Source organism: Macrobrachium rosenbergii, chromosome 45, assembly GCF_040412425.1.
Source record: "Macrobrachium rosenbergii isolate ZJJX-2024 chromosome 45, ASM4041242v1, whole genome shotgun sequence".
NCBI lineage: Eukaryota > Metazoa > Arthropoda > Malacostraca > Decapoda > Palaemonidae > Macrobrachium > Macrobrachium rosenbergii.
Genome location: NC_089785.1, coordinates 32,798,260 through 32,817,160, shown reverse-complemented (window position 1 = coordinate 32,817,160; position 18,901 = coordinate 32,798,260). Strand labels below are relative to the sequence as shown.

General features: G+C 37.3%; 3 protein-coding genes across 8 annotated transcripts in view; 2 read left to right on the top strand and 1 right to left on the bottom strand.

Moving 5' to 3' along the window:
* lt (vacuolar protein sorting-associated protein light) overlaps positions 1-3,618 on the top strand; it is a 64,685-nt gene extending 61,067 nt beyond the window's left edge. For all 5 annotated transcript variants that reach the window (XM_067088963.1, XM_067088960.1, XM_067088959.1 and 2 more), the window contains one exon: positions 1,919-3,618. In XM_067088963.1, coding sequence (XP_066945064.1) covers positions 1,919-1,972 — 54 coding nt within the window. In that variant the 3' untranslated portion in view covers positions 1,973-3,618. The remainder of the gene's footprint in view (positions 1-1,918) is intronic.
* Positions 3,439-17,173, bottom strand: LOC136829886 (leukocyte elastase inhibitor-like). Of its 2 annotated transcripts, none has more exons than XM_067088964.1 (6): positions 17,010-17,173; positions 9,187-9,534; positions 6,613-6,992; positions 6,006-6,229; positions 4,765-4,918; positions 3,439-4,467 (listed from the first exon to the last, which is right to left on the bottom strand). In XM_067088964.1, the coding sequence occupies exons 2-6, from the start codon at positions 9,525-9,527 to the stop codon at positions 4,325-4,327; spliced, it is 1,242 nt and encodes a 413-aa protein (XP_066945065.1). In that variant the 5' UTR covers positions 9,528-9,534; positions 17,010-17,173; the 3' UTR covers positions 3,439-4,324. The 2 variants fall into 2 exon arrangements, with proteins under 2 accessions (XP_066945065.1, XP_066945066.1); XM_067088965.1 differs by lacking the exon at positions 17,010-17,173 and adding an exon at positions 12,881-13,091.
* A 1,568-nt stretch (positions 17,174-18,741) lies between these two features.
* Positions 18,742-18,901, top strand: part of wcd (U3 small nucleolar RNA-associated protein 18 homolog wicked) — a 99,927-nt gene continuing 99,767 nt past the window's right edge. The window contains exon 1 of the mRNA XM_067088957.1: positions 18,742-18,839. The gene's annotated coding sequence lies outside the window, so the exon portion shown is untranslated. The remainder of the gene's footprint in view (positions 18,840-18,901) is intronic.

Genomic DNA, 18,901 nt, shown 5'->3' with positions numbered 1-18,901 from the left:
GCGGGCAGGTTACATGCTGTCTATTTTGAAGTTTCTATGTGCTTATTTTTATTGTAAAGATGTAGGCAACTTCCTTGCAATGTCATTCTCCACCTTTATTCCATCGTTGCCTGTTCAACATGAGAAACAAGGAGGATATCTCTCTTTCTCCTGTAAGGATTAATCTTTGTAAGACCAAGCCTTTAGAAAGGAGAGGAACTAGTTGTTTTATTTCACCAGCATGTGCAAGACGTAAGCTTAAAAACATTTAAGCCCTTCTGACTACATTAGGTCATCATGAAAGCTTATGACAGCTCAAGCCTAAACATCTGGGGGTCATTAAAAAAGGTCTGTAGCTACATCATTGGCCTTAAAAGAAGTGTGAAAGCTGCTTCTATAGTCAGATTTGCATCATTGAGATCCCCAAAAACTTTAGTGTATTTTCATGTTCATGACTGGACTCACTGATCCTTTGACTTGTTCTCAGTTGGCTCATATATCCAGCCAGTTTATTACCCCTTCTCAAAAAGAAAATGCTCTTGGCCATGACTCTGCTTCCTCTTCCTCTTAATTTTGGTCACTTAGTGCAGCTCAGTCACCTGGGTACTCACTTCTATGCCGCAGGTGAGGAGTAAGTGCTTTGGCCCACAATTGCTGTAATCTTTGGGTAGCACAGACTATAGTTTTACTAAAAAGGTACTAGGCCATTGCATGACTCCCATGAAGTCTTCAGGATGTCAGTCGTTAATTAGTTCACTGGGTGCATCCTGAGATTTAGTGTTTGATTAACATCAGATCTCCTCCTGCCAAAATAGCTAGTCAGGCTATAAGAAGGTGATCGGTTTGTAGTGAAAAAAAAAAAGTTTAAAGAAAATATTTCTTTGGTACAAAACTGTCACTTTATGAAGTCATTTACCCTCTTCCATCCCCCTGGCTTGGTATTTGGTTTCTGTTGTATGCAACTCCTATAGCAATCTTTCAAAAGTAAGGTTTTTTTATGCTTCTAGCTTCCATTTTTTGAAATTCCTATGACAGCTCATCTTTGAAGAATAAAGTCTTTCAGGTGTTTCAGGACACCTGATTTTTTCCTTCCCCTCTTTGTATTTTCTTTAGGCTGGGGCTGAAGAAGGGGATCAGGTTGCTCTTCAGTTGACCCTGCTTAAAAAACTTATTTAACTTCAAAGGGTGATATTTCTTAAATGTGTAATAGCTGTGTCCTTATTGACAGCAGTCAGATTAGTGATAAAATGACACTAACAAGCGACAGTTCAAGACACTCGTAGGTTTTGCCCAAAGGGTGTGTTAGTGAAAGTTGCAGCAAGGTAAAGTTGAAGGAGTTGGATGGTTATTATTATTATTATTATTATTATTATTATTATTATTATTATTATTATTATTATTATTATTATTATTATTATTATTATTCAGAAAATGAACCTTTTTCATATGGAACAAGCCCACAGAGACCAATGACTAGAAATTCAAGCTTCTAAAGAATATGGTGTTCAGTTGAAAGAAGCAACAGAAGGTGATAGGAAATACAGAAAGAAGAGATAAGTTATTAGAAGAGAAAAAAATTAATTAAATTAATAAATAAGTAAATATACAAATAAAAACATAAGAAAATTATAAAGCACAAGGAGAATTGTTAGGCGAGAAGAGACCAAAGGGTACATAAGAAAAGTCATGCAGCTGGAACCTACAGAGATACTGCAAAGAACCTGTAACATTACCTACAGTGTGTCATTTATTTGCACTGTAAGTGGTGGTCTCCCCATCAAGCAGGATATGTTCAAAAGTATTGTGCATGGAAATTGCGTGGACAAGTACATGATTGGGGTCGGTAGGAAATTGTCATAAAGCATTTTAGTGCTAAATACAGTTGCCACATTTTTCTTAAAATCTTGTTAAAACAATTTTTTCTTTTTTCTTCTTGCAGGACGTGTGCTTAGTGTGCAGAAAAGACAAGAAGAAACTTTTCCTCAACGCTTGAGTGTATGGTTAATCCTCTGCGTGCTGAACTGAATTTAGTATTCCAGTATATAGAGAAAACTCTGGAAGAAGTTATGTACATAGAAGCAGTTGTTGATCACAATTTGCAATATGAACATGAACTGTGTATAAAGAAACATTTGCAGTGTTGATTAGGATCATCATAAAGGAGTTTAACCAGTCTACTTGAATCACCAACCTCATCTTCATGGAATGAACTCTAAAAATCTTTTAAGAGTATCGTAAATAGAATGAAGTGAAAATTGGAGCAAGGCGAAGAAGTTGAACAGCAATGTTGGAAGACTAAGAAGGGAGTGAATGAGAAGCAAAAGGTGGAAAGTATTGCAGCCAAGACCTTTGAAAGACACTACAAAGCACTTTGAGTACCTCCAACAGTGTACTGAATGAAGCATGTAGTATGCAGTAACCTGTATGGGAGGCACATTGCTGAGAAGGGGCTTTAATCTCAGTCTTGTTTGTCAGCAATGCATAGCCTTATACTTTACAGTCAATTGCACTTTCAGAAAGATGACAAAGATTATCTGCAGTTCATACAGCTAAAATTCTTGACAAATCTAGCCAAAAGCTTCCCATCGATTATTGCAAGTATAAAATGAGCTGTTGGTCTTGAAGATTCTGCTTTTGATAGAGGTGATTCATTCCATTATTCCTCACTATTTCAGTGTCTTTGTAAAACTGTTTAGGCTTTATTTATTATTTACAGTAGTAATTTAATGCGTCTTTATAATTGCATTTAAAGGCTCACGTCTCGCCTGAAGGGTTTGTTTCAAAAAGGGAATGAGTTAGTTTTCAGTTGGACAGCCAGGCAAGAAGAGACCATTGAGGACTGTTGATTGAGAGGACTGTTTACCTGTGGAGTGGGCAGTTAATCACACAAAAAACTATCTAATAGCATCGAAGCATAATTTTCTTTCATAGAGAACAGTAGAAACCAAGCTTTAATGAGTAACTCCTATGCGCCATGCTGAGAACTCTGTAAGATGATATTTTTAATGTCAAGACAGGGAAGCCAAGCTGTCACTAAAAACCCACAGGTAAGGTCCTTTCATTAAAAGATGTACAGTATTTTTTTTTTTGTAAATATTCGAGTTACCTGTTGATTTTATCTTTTAGATAGCTGTGAACACAAGTTACTCTTCCTTAATTTTGATTCCATTTATTGCAAAACAGCATTCAGACAAGTGATGCCAAAGTTAATTAATTAATTTTTACCTAAAAACTATACGTAATTGTACATAGGGAACCTGTATTAATTTTTAAGACATAGCTTTGAAATCAATCATTGGAAAGTTTTTTCATATCTGGATGAACAGAAAATGAGAGAGAAAGAGAGAGAGAGAGAGAGAATTGGAAAGTTTTTTCATATCTGGATGAACAGAAAATGAGAGAGAGAGAGAGAGAGACTCTTGATATTAGATTTTAAAGATTTTAAATAAAAGCACATTATGGAACTCATCATTACATTGTTTATTTGAAGCATTCTGCCTTACATAAGACCTTTATTTCAACAGTTTCAAGTATAATATGATATAAAATTAATTTAGAACTCTGAAAGAATGTATAAGTAAAAGATACTTATGAAATATGACAAATATCATACATTTTATAATACTGATATTTCTTCACCATTGTCTTTACTTTCCTTCCTAAATATTCAATTTAAGTTATGTATATTTATCCAATTTCCTGATAAATACTTTGCTTGCTTCCTCCGTATGCAGTGAGTTAATGCTAGACCACTTGCTCTCACATGAGGGGTGGTTCCAAGAATCTTACAGTAATGGATAAATGAAAACATGACGTTGGAAAGTACAGGACCATACGCTAATTTAGGAAGCCATACTGACATGTATTTTGGATATATTTTTATATGGTTTTGAAATGTGCTGCACAGTAGTGGATACTCCAAGACATGTCAGAGAAGGAAGTAATTCAAGAGATTGATAAAACCTGTCTTAAACTATATTAAAAAACCTAAGAGAAGTACTTGAATACCAATGTGCACAACAATTTAGTTCGTAAGACTGCAGCCAAATTTACAAATAAAACTGCTCTTCTACTACCCTCAGAGTACAGCCAATGAACTGCTGTGCACTTTATGATGATAAACAATACCAAATCATCTTCAGTATGTAAGAAAATTATGTGCAGGAGTGCTACAATATGGATTTAAATAGACTACAAAATCTCCAGCCTCATGGTTGCCATAATCCTAAGCTGTACAAAACATTTTCACCTTTTTTTTTTTTTAACATTCATGCACTGGTTGACAATCCAGTGCATGTGATACATTAAATTCCCCCCTTTTTCAATCTAGGAAGCTCTGGGCTCTTCATAAAGTCTCAATATCAGCTGGATGGACAAGTTTACCAGCAAACAACGTGATTCCAGTGTTCTTGTCGGTGATAAGGAAGACGAAAGGCCGATTACAGACAAAGTGCACTAAGTTGCCTCCAAAACGTGTGACGAGGATTCCTGTGGTGGAGGAAAATTTACTGTTATTATTCAGAAGTAGTTTAAATAAACCTCAGAATTATTCTCAGGATTCTTAAAGATGGCTCAAAGTATTTATTCTTTAAAGGGCTGAAAAATAGAGCCCAAAAAACTTCAGGAATCTGGGCAGCTGGATGGAAGAAGACTAGAGGGAATGCATAAGTTGTAAACAAACAAAATATGCTGTGCAATACAGTATACTGCAGTAGTACAACCTCACAAAGTCCAGGTGCCACTGACAAGCTGGTTTTAATATGTAAACTTCAAAACTTGACCCACCTGATGCTGCTGCTGCTACTGTGCCCTCTTCTGTTACTTCGACGGTGGCTTCATGGATCGCCTTGTCTGCGTACAGAGTTTCTGTTGCGCTGAAGGCTGTCAGGTTGGCAGTTCTAGCGTCAAAAAGATCAGTAATGCCCAATAAAGACAGAGCCTGCAACAGAAAACTTTCTTTAGTGTTTTGGCAAGTGGCCTGACAAATCATTTGGTATTATCATCATCATTATATTGTTTAGTGGCTTCACTAAATAAATGGCTGGCCAGTGAATAACAACGTATCATGAAAATTCTGTTTTCAAAAATTTTATGCATATCAAAAAAAAGTCGTAAATGTCAAATATATTTATCATTACATGACAACTGGTTTAGCTGTAGGAGAGCTTAGAATTCAACTGATGATCTTTTATACCGATGCCAGTCCAAAGCTTAAACAGAAGAGGTCTGAACACTTAATGCTGTCTTATGCCATAAAGAAATAAAAATTGACACAAACCTTGGTGGTCCGAGATAAATGGAAAATTGAGTCAATGAGACCCCCAAATTAAAGAATAAGTCATATTGATGAAAAAAAGTAACTAGGCTTGGTCTAATTAGAAAAATATTTATACTACCCTGATGATTCATCAAGGACTCTGATCTCAAATTATGTACCAATAATATAGGAGATTTGACGAAAGACGGTGATGAGCAGTGCAAAGCTATAGACAAGGAAGTGGCAGGATGCTAATCTATAATGCAGAACAAAGTACAGAAGATGACTTGGATGAGGAAACTGAAGAATAAAATGCACAAGATAAAGAATAGAAAAATGGAAAAAACACTCTACATCTAACCCTTGGTGATGACACTTACGAACACTTACCAAGGCGCTGTTATTAAAAAAACATTTAACTTCACTTGTCAGGAAGGTTCGTGAATAAATGGTTTTTTAGATGCAAAAGGCTTAAAAATCATCTGGGGTAGGTTAAGTACATAGCATTATTTTCAAGTAAAAAAAACAAGACGACTTCCACTGTAGCTTACAATAGCAACTGCTTCATTCTGAGTGTTCAAGATTTCTAGATTCATATGGCTGGCCTGAAGGATACAGAATGAAAAGTCGAGCAAGTCTGACAGCTCTGTGGACAGAAGCCAAGGGGACTTTACAAACAGCAGGGAGCAGGAAACAAAGGACTGCTGCAAAGAATCAGTGTCATCTACAATGCCATTACTCAAGGCACACTGCAGGCATGAATAATTACCGATTTCAGTTCATTTTCAACTCTTGTGGTCAACTTAAATCGGGGCAGCGCAACTTCAACTTTCTTCCGGACCATTTGTGAAACTGCTTCCAGGAAAGTAGTCCTGTCCAAAAGTTGCAGAACTCGGTCTGTGTCCAAAGTATCAGGGAGGATGACAAACATGGAGGTGTTGGTGTCTTGATAGGGTAACTCAATTATGGAAGCATTTAGTGAGGGGGCATAACCTGAAAGCAGTAAAGTTATCATGAGTGTGACACTTTTACTATTACTCAAAAGGATGATTAAGGTGATTAGGACAACTGCCATCAAGTACCCAAGCAAGCTCCTCTGGGATAAAATGCCTCTGTAGAAAAAAGTGAAGAGCAAATAATGTATACATTAGTACATATTTTGCATTTGCCTTCCAATTAACATGTGGAAAGAAAAACAACAAAAAGGTACTGCATCCAGAATCGGTAGAATTTCAAGTTGTATTTCTGTACAAAAGTGAATATGAATATAACATTGAAATAATAAGTAAAACTTTTGCACATATTGTTACACTGTCACCACCATATTTACAGATTTCATGCACAGGTACTGAAAACACCAAAACAAATTTACTAACCATGTTTAAAGAAGCTAGTCTGAACCATCATATCAACAACTCCTCCTGATTTTCCTGGGGGGATCAAGAATTCCTGACGCCTAGTGTCTTTGGCGTTGAAGGGAATGGCCCATAACCCCTTGAAATAGACAGCATTGATGAGCACAAGCTGAGTTTGTGGCGGTATAAAATCTAGGAAGTTAGAAATCTTTCCTTCCGTTGTGATGCTGACGTCATTATTGATGATGTTTTTCGCTGTGTCACCCCTGGTGAAATCAACCCTCCTGAGATCGAAGAGGATGTTGCTCAGGCATCGCTGAAGGATAATATTGTTGGCAAAGTATGCTCTATTCAAGCTGTTGAATTTGGCCCCTGATTCTGTCTGAGGATTGCCTTGTAACCTGAAACAGATGACATACTGTATTCTATTAAGACATCAGAGACTAGTGATACTATGTAGCTTTGTTGACGGTGGGCATAATCATGTTTCTGGGGAGTAGTACGTAGTTACAATAAATTAATATATTATGGAACAGCACATTTGTATAAATTACTAACAATGATTAAATGTGATACAATATATATCTGATAATAAATAAGCAGTAAACGACTACCAATACATAAATAATAGCCTGAAAATAAACAGGCAAAATAGAGTTCTTGAGTATTCACTCTATTGTGGGAACCTGAACCCAAAACTGTAGAAGGCTACAGTTCAGAAGCCATGACTAGGCTATAGGTTTGAGAAAAGCCATGAGCACTAACTTACCAAAATGATAGTGATTTCATAAAGCATCTTTAGTAATACTGCACTACTACTACTCTTTGTGAGAACGTCATTTTCACAACTACAGCACCCATGTTACAGGGTCCTCTAGTGATGTCTGCAATGCCACCCTGTGATTTGTGTATCCACTTCTGAACTCTTTGAAAACTACTCTGCATTAAACTAATGCTAAATTACTGTACAAGGGACATGTTTGTAACTTGCATATGAATGATAGGTTTTCTTTTATGGACAATGAGCAGCCTTAAACCATGGACACTTAGTGTCCCCCAGATTCGTGAGGTACAGGAACGATAACTCACCAGATAAATTTCTATTACACATCTTCATCTTCCTATGCACACTGGCTTGGAATAAAACATGTCCCAAAAGAATGAAGGAAAAACTATGAAATGAAAGAATGAACAGTCAACAAGCCTATTCCCAATTGCATTCTGTATGGTTTTCAGATACAGTAAAAATAAAATACTTTACATGCACAAGTGTTAGACTGTTAGTAGAGAGTAGCATAAAATGCAAACTGATAAATACTGTATACTGGAAGATAAGAAGTGGCTCAAGGTATATCTGTTAATGTCTTGGCTGAAAAAGAAACCTTATAAGACCTCTAAATGGGTAGTTTAAACTGCAGAACAATGCTGCACAAAACAGCCATGGATGCAATAAGGTGCATGGACTGAGTATGACAAAAATAAAGTGGAGAAGTTTCTGTATGAGAATACCGTATGCAGGATTTTGGTTGATACAAGTCAGGCTAGCCTGAAGCCAGCACAGGCCTCTTGCACAATTACACCCCAGAAGTAGGAATGGAATAGAATACTGAAAGGGAAATTGACAGTAGAAAGATCTGAAAGGTGTAACAAAAGGAAAACCTCACAGTTCCACTATGAAACAACTGTTAGGAGATGGTGGATAGCAAGATGGAAGAAGAGAATATGAATGGAGGTACAGTAAAAGGAATTAAAGGGGTTACAGTTAGGGGCTGAAGGGATGCTGCAAAGAACCTTGAGTAATGCCTACAGTGTACCGCATGAGGTGCACTGATGGCACTATCCCCCTATGGGAACCCAGAAGTAGGGGTAAGGTGTTTCAATCAATAAGCAGCATAGCATGGACCTCTGGACTTGGACTAAACTACCACACAAATATGAGGCTAGTTCTGATCTTGAAACTTCAAGAAGGGGTCCTGTGCAGTAGGGAGTGTATGTACAGACAAAATAAGTGGGTAGGATATGAGATGAAGGAAAGTTATTGTCTCTAAAATAGAAAAAAAGAGAGAATAACAGGGTATTTACAATTCAGTGGGAGAAAGACAGCTTATGAAATATTTGGAAAGAATGTGGGCAAGACATTTGTAGAAAAGTTGCAGAACAAAAAATTACAGCAGCAGGTACAGAAGAGTTTGAACCAAGACCTATTTGCTAACAGATTCTACCTTTTCAGCTTACTGAGCTGCTCATTTGTTATAAGTATGACCAGTATGTTACAATGGTAGTTTTCTATCCAAAATGGCCTTTTTAAAATTAAAATTTTCTTACTGATTCCTTCTTTTTACTTAATTTTTGTATCATATTTACAACCAACAATCTGTGCTCTCATTGTTATTCAGTTTAACCTGACCAGTTCATAACAATTTCACTCACAGACTTGGCTAGAGGATTTTTAACACGGTGAAAACTGTCTTAACAACTGCAAGAGACAAAGCGGGATAGCCAGAAGGAAAGAGACTGAAGGGAACAAATGACAAGCATAAGTCAGAGAATAACTCAACAGGTGACCTACTCTTAATCAAACCTCATGATACTCACAGAAACTTGAGAGCATTCCAGTTGGTGAAGGTCCCAGTCTTGCTCCTGAGATTGAGGGCTTCTTCGAGCTGGCGACGGGTCCTCCCTTCAGAGCCAAAGTATGCGAGCGTGAGCACGCTCCACAGACTGTACGGAGAAACGAAGAGGCTCCCCTCTTTCAGACGTCCTATACTCTTGAACATGGCCATTCCAAAGTCCTCGACTCCCTGTGGGAACCGCGGATTAGGGGACTCTTGGGTTTCATCGGGGAAACATCGGTTGGCCTGGCTCACACAGGATGCAGCCAGGAGGAGGGCTACAGCTCCGAGCCAAATGCTGGTCCGCTGCACTTGGAACAACATTTTGCAACTGGAAGGAAAACAATTGGTGATTATGGTATAAGGTAAGTCAAGCAGTGATTGCTAGTAGGTAGAGTGAATATACTGTACTGTACTGAGTAACTGTTGCTAATGCTAGAATCCTAATATTAGTCTTATATGTTTCTGACCGGGTGGTTTTTATAACAAGGTTTCTAGTCCCCTATTCATGTAGGGGGGTGGTGTCATCAATGCACCTTATGTGGTGCACTGTAGGCATTACTTAAGGTTCTTTGCACCACCCCTTCAGCCCCAAGCTGCAACCCCTTTCATTCCTTTTACAGCACCTCCATTCATATTCTTAATTCCCTCTTACTTTCCACCCTCTTCTAACAATTGTTTCATAGTGCAACTGCGAGGTTTTCCTCTTGTTGCACCTTTTAAACCTCTTACTCTCAGTTTTCCTTTCAGTGCTGAATGACCTCATAGGTCCCAGCACTTGACATTCGACCTAAATTGTACAATCTATTTATCGACTTGTGTTCCCAAATGGTCACAGCTTAGGTGCCAGAAGTGTCTAGCTTACATTAATGGTCTCCATCCAAACAATGACCATGCCTTATGCTGCATTTCTGACAACTTTATTGTAGAAATGATTAAAATTTCACTTACTTAAAATAATATTTCATCAGTTACTTAAGTACTTTTAACGCCTAGTCATTATGATTCATTTTTAATGTACAGGCGCAGTTAAAGAGACATTTCAGCAACATGTCACATACACATCACCAACAGGTCAAAAGCAGGTCAGTGACCGTAATTGAAGGATGAATCTTAGGCAAATGCTGGATAATCATATGAAGCACTGGTTAGGATGACCAATAAGTCATTGACTTGTATTCAACATGTTTGTGATGTGTGTGTGATAAGGTTGCCAACATGTTTAACATATTTTACAGTAGCAAGTAGACACCCTTGATCAACACTGGCTCAGAGAGGCAGATTTTGCTGAAACAAGCCCTTGTGATTTTTTTTTGGGGGGGGGGAATTAACCAACCTGTGGCCCAAGTGTTAGAATATTCAGTCTTAGTATCCAGGAAGCTGTACATGAGGTCATGTTGCTGATAAGGCTTACATGACCCACTGACTGTTCTTGTTTGAGAAGTAAAAAATGCACCGAAGTTTCTCCGGCACAGTCGAGTTTTCTGTGTAGTGTATAATGCTGTATGAAACTCTCAGCCATGCCCGTAAAACTGTTAGCCGCAGCCCATTAAACTTTCAGCCACAGCCTGGTGGTGGCCTGTGTTGTTGGCACCTCTAGTTTAGGCTAACAGCCATTTTAACGTGTACAGGTACTTGGTGATTTCCCCATCTCTGACTCGTCAGGAAGTCAGCATTAAACTTCCTACTGTACTTGATAGATGATATAAGCCCTTTATGTATCACTACTATCAGATAAATATTTGTTAAGCATGGTATTTTCCTACCCTAAACTCTTATTTGATGTTGGAGTTTTTTACACTGTGATCCCAAGTCTCAAATCTATCGCAGATTTACTGTTGCTGAAATACCTAACAACTTTTGTTTGCGTTTTACTACCCAGTGCACCTCACGCGGTGCACTGTCGGCATTACTTAAGGTTCCTTGCAGCATCTCTTTTGCCCCTAGCTAGAACCCCTTTCATTCCTTTTACAGTACCTCCGTTCATATTCTTTCTTCCATCTGACTCTTTACCTTCTCTAACAATTGTTTCATATATATATATATATATATATATATATATATATATATTTTAAAGAGCAAAATGCAATACTGGTTTGAAGTAAAATTTCACCCCGACCCCAGTGCCTTGAGGTTTCCTGAGGGACATAAATGAAAACTCCAAAGAATAGAGTATTGAATATAGGCCAAAGCGCTGGGACGTATGACGTCATCAGCGCTGAACGGGAATCGCAGTAAAAAGGTTTGAAACTTAACAAGAGGAAAACCTCGCAGTTGCACTATGAAGTAATTGTTAGGAGAGGGTTGAGGAAAGCATACTGAAAGAAAAGATATATGAACGGATGTACAGTAAAAGGAATGGAAGGCTGTTGCCGATAGGGGCTGAAGGGACGATGCAAAGAACCTTAAGTAATGCCTATAGTGCACCGCATTTGGTGCACTGACACAACTACCTCCTTACGGCATAAAACCCGCAAAGGTTGGCCATAGTTTATATTTATCACCTCCTAGCTTAATCGTACTGCACATAAGTGCAATTTGCACGTCCTGAAGTGCACGATTTGCCAATAAATAAAAAAAGTCTTGCATACAAACTCTGTATTACAAGGAGATAAAGGTTTGTTAAAAAAATAAAGGTTTCATTTTTTAACATATGAGTTACAAATCCCAACAGCACAAGCTGAGATGTCCTTGTCCAAGTCACGAAATAGCCTTGGTTACAAATACCCACTAAAAACACCCCCGAAATATGACGTCTTATGGGCACTCGAGTATCTACACTACAGCCTAGAAGGCCTCGTTGGCAAACTGGGAGCAACTGGATACAACCGGTTACTGGAAAGCAGGGTACACAGAGGAGCCTCTGGAACTTGCCTCAAGAACCACAGTTTAAGGGGGGTGCATACCCCCACCAACCTTCCCCCACCGGAAATATTGATCTACACTAGACCTATCTTATATCTAATCAACATCAACGGCGTTAACACGACCACTCCACTAAAATGTAACTGAAATTCATCAAGGAGTTTTGGACACATCGAATGAAGTTAAAACAGAGAGAGAGAGAGAGAGAGAGAGAGAGAGAGAGAGAGAGAGAGAGAGAGAGAGAGAGAGAGAGAGAGAGAGAGAGAGAGAGGCTGTTAAAGACTGCAAAATTATGTAAGAAGATAATTTAAGAAACATAAACGGCTTGTTTACAAGGCTATAGACTTAATGATCAAGTCTGCTAATCCAAGGACAACTGGCTTAACCACCCAAGAGTATGAAATACTGTAAAAAAAAAATCCTCTCTCTCTCTCTCTCTCTCAAGACATAATAGACCTCAGTAAACCATAGCATAGTTCTTCCTCATTCTTCTGTAACTTTCGCACAGAAGTACAAGGCTGTCATCCGGGATTACCGCAAAAGAACAAAAAAAAAAAATTAAGACAGTGGTTGTTATGTTATGGCACGTGCATAAGAATAAAAAAAGGAGCCTCCTGCGTTGTCTTGCATGTAGAGCCTCGAATTTATTCGTTATGGAGGGAATTTAAGCCCGCATTCCACCTGTCAAGGCTGACCACACCAGTCGAAGAGAATTTCAGGTTTTCTCTAATCGTATGATCGTAGTACCACGCTAAGAGTACATTTATATAAAAGCAGAAATGTTTACATGTAAATTGAAGACGCACACTCACTCAGTATCGACGTAGAGGAGCGGAAATCCGGTGGTTTGTCCTAAAGAGGCGGTCCGAGGTCGATTACGTCACGCGGTGATGACTAGACTCAGTGTTACCGGTCGGATTCCCTCTTACAGTAAGTTACAGATGACTGAGTACAGGATGCGCCCTCTCCAATGCCATCATCAGCGCGACTATTTTATTTTCTTCTTAAAGCGTCATCCAAGACCTAAATTTAGAGCAATTTTGGCGTCATCCAACGGTGAACTTTGAAAAGAAAATTTGAAGGACGATACTGCTTATGTATAAATTTATATTTTTGACAACTAGCATGTCTAAAGGCAATGTTTTAGGCTTACAAATACATAAGCTCGTTAGTAACTGCCGTCTTATTATTTCAAACGCGTTTTTAGTAAAATAATAAAACGTAGCAATAATTTTCCTCAAAATCCACAGTGAAATTTAAGAAACAAAAACGCAGCTGGAAAAATGAGAAACTTGCGTTTTTTGCCCCAATATCGTAAAAACTGAGCGGAGAGAACCTACTACGTATCAGAATGAAGACAATCAGATAGGAAAGTCTTGCTTTGGAAACCCCACCACAGCCTTCAATTCCTATAACGAAATAAAAAAAAAGAATATAGGTAAAACCAAAGCCGGTTTCTGTAGCCCATGGCAAGATACAAGGATGTCAGCCCATGAATATCGAAAGACAATGTTAGGCCGTTAACCACATACTTGCGCGCATATACATATATATATATATATATATATATATATATATATATATATATATATATATATATATATATATATATATATATATATTATAGCAGTTAAAAAGATTAAATCAAGCTTTTCTTAAATATAACATTCTTTGCAATTTAGAACAAAATTAACCAAACGTGAGTTTGGTTATAATTTTAGCAGATGTATATATGTGTGTGTATATATATATATATATATATATATATATATATATATATATATATATATATATATATATATATATATATATATATATATATATATATATATATATATATATATATATATATATATATATATAATCAGCAGTTAAAAAGATTAAATCAAACTTTTCTTAAATGTAACGTTCTTTTGCAATTTAGAACAAAATTAACCAAACGTGGTTTTTTTTTTCTAAAACTAATTTGAATGAATGACTAAGCGTTTAATGTGGAATCAGCAATGCATTTGTATTCAGTCTGGAAAAATCGCTTGAGAGAGAGAGAGAGATTGAGAGATTTTACTTTGAATCATTTTGAAAGGTGTAGGTACCACTTACATGCATACACGCTGAACATGTATTTATAAATAATATGTAAGTAACTTGGGCACTTTTGGCCATTACTGGGCCCACATCCACACCAAAATATTATCAACTGTTCCCTGGGGACATGGTGGAAAAATCTTAAAGCAGATTTTCGCATAAATTCACAAAACAGGCGTAAACCGAGAAGGTGGTTGGAGGTTTTAACTGGCTGCTGGCTGGATGACCCAGTTGTATCCACGGGCTTGGACAATTTAACAGTTTCCGCCTTGCTTGGGAGCATATTAATCCCGCAGAAATATGGAGAAGACTTTAAATGAAGAAAGCAGCACACAGACAGGTTTTTCCCCCGGGAGAAATTTGCCGTTATCTCCGAGACATTGGTAGAAAGTGTGTTAACTCCAAGATCTTTCCAGGTAGGCCTAAGTGGTGGGTAACTTGAACTAGGCATTTCCATTAGATACAAGTTGAAAGAACCCTTGAATTTACGTACTCAGAAGCTTTGATCCTGTTTATTTAAAAGCCAACACACACACACACACACACACACACACAGAGAGAGAGAGAGAGAGAGAGAGAGAGAGAGAGAGAGAGAGAGAGAGAGAGAGATCCACATTCCGAGAAATTGTTCCCCTTGGCGAGATATGAAATCGTACATAATATCTGTATTCAAGGCAGCACGAAGGGACGCGTGGTTGAGAATTTTTGGAAGAGGGGTTTAAAATTATTGATAAAATAGGAGATTCATTATGTTACCCTCCATATATTTTAGAACTTTGTAAAAATAAAGCAAAAAAGATATATTACAATCCAGCCAGTTAACAAAGAACTTAAGGATATTCTCCACATTTCATCCTAATTTCATTCCTGCAGTGCCCATTTTAAAAACCACTGATATCAACTTAGTACTTAAATATAATAATATTTTGAGAAATAAGCTAATTAAGAATAAGCCGCCTAACTCAAACAATATTGTATACAGTATTCCTTGCAAAGATTGTAATAAAATTTATATTGGTCAAACATCAAAAGGACTGAAAGTAAGAAGCTCCCAACACATATATGCCATTTCAAGAGGCTTATCAAATAATGGCATTGCAGATCGTTGGCTTAAGACAGGCCATGCTATGAACTGGGATAAGTCAACGATAATCTACAAGGTCAACGACCATCGGGAAAGGAATCTGCTAGAAACTGTGTTTATTGAAGCTATGTCCACCAGGAATGTTAATCTCCACCCTGGATTATCCCTTGATCCTTTGTCCCTGCCCTTGTTGTTTAAAGAGAGTGCTACCCAGATTAACAAACTGTAACTCCGCCCCCCTCTATTTTTGTATATAAGGCTCTGTTAACTTCTTTTGTAGTCAGTGTGGACTTGAAAATGTAGAATAAACTACGAAAGTACTTGTTCAAAGTCCCATTTTCACTCACTTTCTGACGTGGATTTCATAATATCCATCTATCTATCTATCCATCTATATATATATATATATATATAATATATATATATATATAATATATATATATATATTCTGTATTCAAATTTTATCTATTGCGGAGTCAGTAGAGTAGGCCTAACTGCCATGTATCATTTGTTCAGTCGCAAGTACACTGTGCGGATGCATGCTACAATAAATGGACTGAGATACATCTCCACATGATGAATAATTCGGACTACATAAGGATTGGAGCGGGTGTCAACATGAAACAGAATGCATATTTGAAAGGGCAGCAGGAGCTGTACGGCAGATAATTATTAAGCGTAATGTCGGATTGATTTTATATCACGAGACACACACCACGCAAGAGAGAGAGAGAGAGAGAGAGAGAGAGAGAGAGAGAGAGAGAGAGAGAGAGAGAGAGAGAGAGAGAGAGAGAACACACCTCACCACCCAACTGGGAAATTCCAAATTGACAGCATCCACCATAACTGTTCCGTAACCGGGTATTTTTTTTTTCCGTGACTCCCTTTTGTTGTTATTAAATACTAATTGTTTTAGCGGCCGGAAGTGGGCGTTTCCCAAAAAGCTCCGCATGCAACAAAACCATATAACTGTAGCCCGGTAATTACGTCTCGCATGGTAATTAAAAAACGAGGGTAACTGGAAAAAACAAGCCCATACTTATTTTACGTACTGGTATTATCAGCTACATGTATTAAGTGCTAATGTTATATGCTAGATTTATTAAGCGCTAATATCAACATTGGAGTTACTGAATAAAAGTATTTAGCATATTTAACGCATCTTTACTATTACCGTTGTTGAAAAGTAATAAAAGTATTATTATTAAGTTATTTTCAGCTTATCCAGATACATCTGTGATTACACACACACACACACCCATATATAATCATAATACTTTTATTACTTTTCAGCAGTGGTAATAGTAAAGATTCGTTAAATCCATTATGTTGAATATTTTTAGTCTATAAATGTTGTGTTAATGTTAGCACTTAATGAATGTAGCTGTTAATATTACTCTCTCTCTCTCTCTCTCTCTCTCTCTCTCTCTCTCTATATATATATATATATATATATATATATATATATATATAAAGTGGCTATTACAATTACATGCACACACACACTATATATATATATATATATATATATATATATATATATAGATAAAAACTGTGAATATAAGATTAATAACGTTTTTACGCACAAAAACGTAAAAGGGTTCAATAGCTTCATCCTAACTTTGACAGATTTTGTTTTGAAAAAGTTAAAATGAAGCCTTTTACTGAGATACAATCCACCATAAGCTGCCTATTTTAATAAAGTTCATTCCAATTCATCTTAAAATGACTAAAACCGACAAATATCGCATAAAAAAGTATCTGTAACTCACCTGATTCAGTTCAAATTATCTTCCGAAGCAGAACCTATTTTGTTTTCAGTTAACACGAATTATGGCAACAGAGTGCACAGGACTCGTGTTTTCCCTTCGGTACCACTCTGAAGACTGACTGTCGTATGTTGGTTGCTGCTACAGATATACATCACGAGAGACTGGCCTTGCCCTTCCCTCGGCTGAGCGAAGCTTTCCGGTAGGGTTCGTTCACAGTGAACCAATACCTGTGAATTTCGTCTCCATCTCTCCTTGAAGGACGATTTAAAATGAATTGGCAGATACGTGTAATTTATAATTAATTACGTGTCATTAGATTAAAACACAAATATGTAAGGTCTTGTTTGAAGTAGGCTTAGGTAGGCTCATTATCCGATACAATTTGAAAAGGGTTAGGCACAGGGAAACCGGAAAAATGCTCAGGTACTCCAGAATGCCGATGAAAATATGTACAAAACAACCGTATTCTACCGCAGTATGATAAATCTGCCTGTAAAAATAATTGTGGATTTAAAGATAATCGTTATTGCTACCATCTTCAAATCGTAGCATCTTTAAATTTATATAAAAAAAAATTGAAAATAGAACTGACAATATGACACAACGGTACTAGGCCTATAAATAGAGCTCTTGTTTAACTGGAGGGAATTCATGAAGGTTTAGCGCTCACAGCTACTTTAATGAAGTCATAACACACAAATCGTGTATTCACGGAAGATCCACGAACGCAAGAAGTAGGAAAACGGAACACAAATAAAGGAGCATACACATACACACACACACACACACACACACACACACACACACACGCACTGGTTTGGCCAGGTGCCAAAGGCATCAACCAGGTAGGGTAAGTCCCAGTCCGTGTTCCGGGAAGATTGCAAACTGGTTACTGCAATAACCATCCTATGAGCGCTTTGCACTTCCGAGAAGAGTCATGCAGCACATGTGCACCGATTGAATGAGTGGATGCTGAAACTGGCGCTCCAAATGTGACGTATATAATCGCTTGAGTGTATCTTGTCTGTATGGTGGGTAACCATGGCTTAATGACCATGGTTCCCTCAATTGTCCTGCCGTGGTTAAAATAAATTATTACTATTATACGTGATACTTGATATTTACCGGTTACTTGCATCCTCCTTTTTTCCAGGGCTTCGTTGAACGTCGGGGAATTTCTCATTTTAAATGCATTATGGCAGTCGAGGGACCGAGAAATTAGGGTCTGCCTGGTTTCATTGTCATGTTCATCTATAAATACATTTTTCCTCAGGCATTTTTCTCCTTTATTTTTTTTTTTTTTGCATTTCATTATTATTATTATTATTATTATTATTATTATTATTATTATTAGTAGTAGTAGTAGTAGTAGTAGTAGTAGTAGTAGTAGTAGTAGTAGTATTAATTCAAGATAATGACTTAGGACAAAAGGATAATCTCTCTCTCTCTCTCTGTCTATTTAGGCTAAATGAAAGGTATGCCTCCCAGTGACTTAAGCAACAAAGCAGTACAGAATGTACGTGATTACTACGTGACTGTTGTGGAATGCAGCTGAGAGAGAGAGAGAGAGAGAGAACGACATACATAAAACCAGTGAAGCTGCCATATTCTAGATTTCATGAATAATATGAGTAATTCATTCGCATTCCTTCCATTTTTTCAGAAGAATAATTATATTCCTAAATAAAATTGTTGTATTTATAATATCGAGAATTTTAAACCGACAGGTGCTGGATGTCAGCACAGGGATGAGGAAAGTTCTTGTAACAAAAAGAAGAGAAGTGTTAGAAAAGAGAAGGAAAGTGTCAGACCTGCGGTTGGCCAGTATTGGTAAGTACATTTATAATTATCATCATCATCGTCATTATGTGTATTATATAAAGATTCGTCTG

Bases quoted from the DNA above. Each gene is read 5' to 3' on its own strand.
- LOC136829886 (XM_067088964.1), bottom strand. From the start codon at position 9,527: ATGTTGTTCCAAGTGCAGCGGACCAGCATTTGGCTCGGAGCTGTAGCC. The intron at 6,993-9,186 runs GTGAGTATCATG...CATCTGTTTCAG, and splicing joins TGGAATGCTCTCAAGTTTCT to GTTACAAGGCAATCCTCAGA. The intron at 6,230-6,612 runs GTTAGTAAATTT...TACTGCTTTCAG, and splicing joins GACTAGCTTCTTTAAACATG to GTTATGCCCCCTCACTAAAT.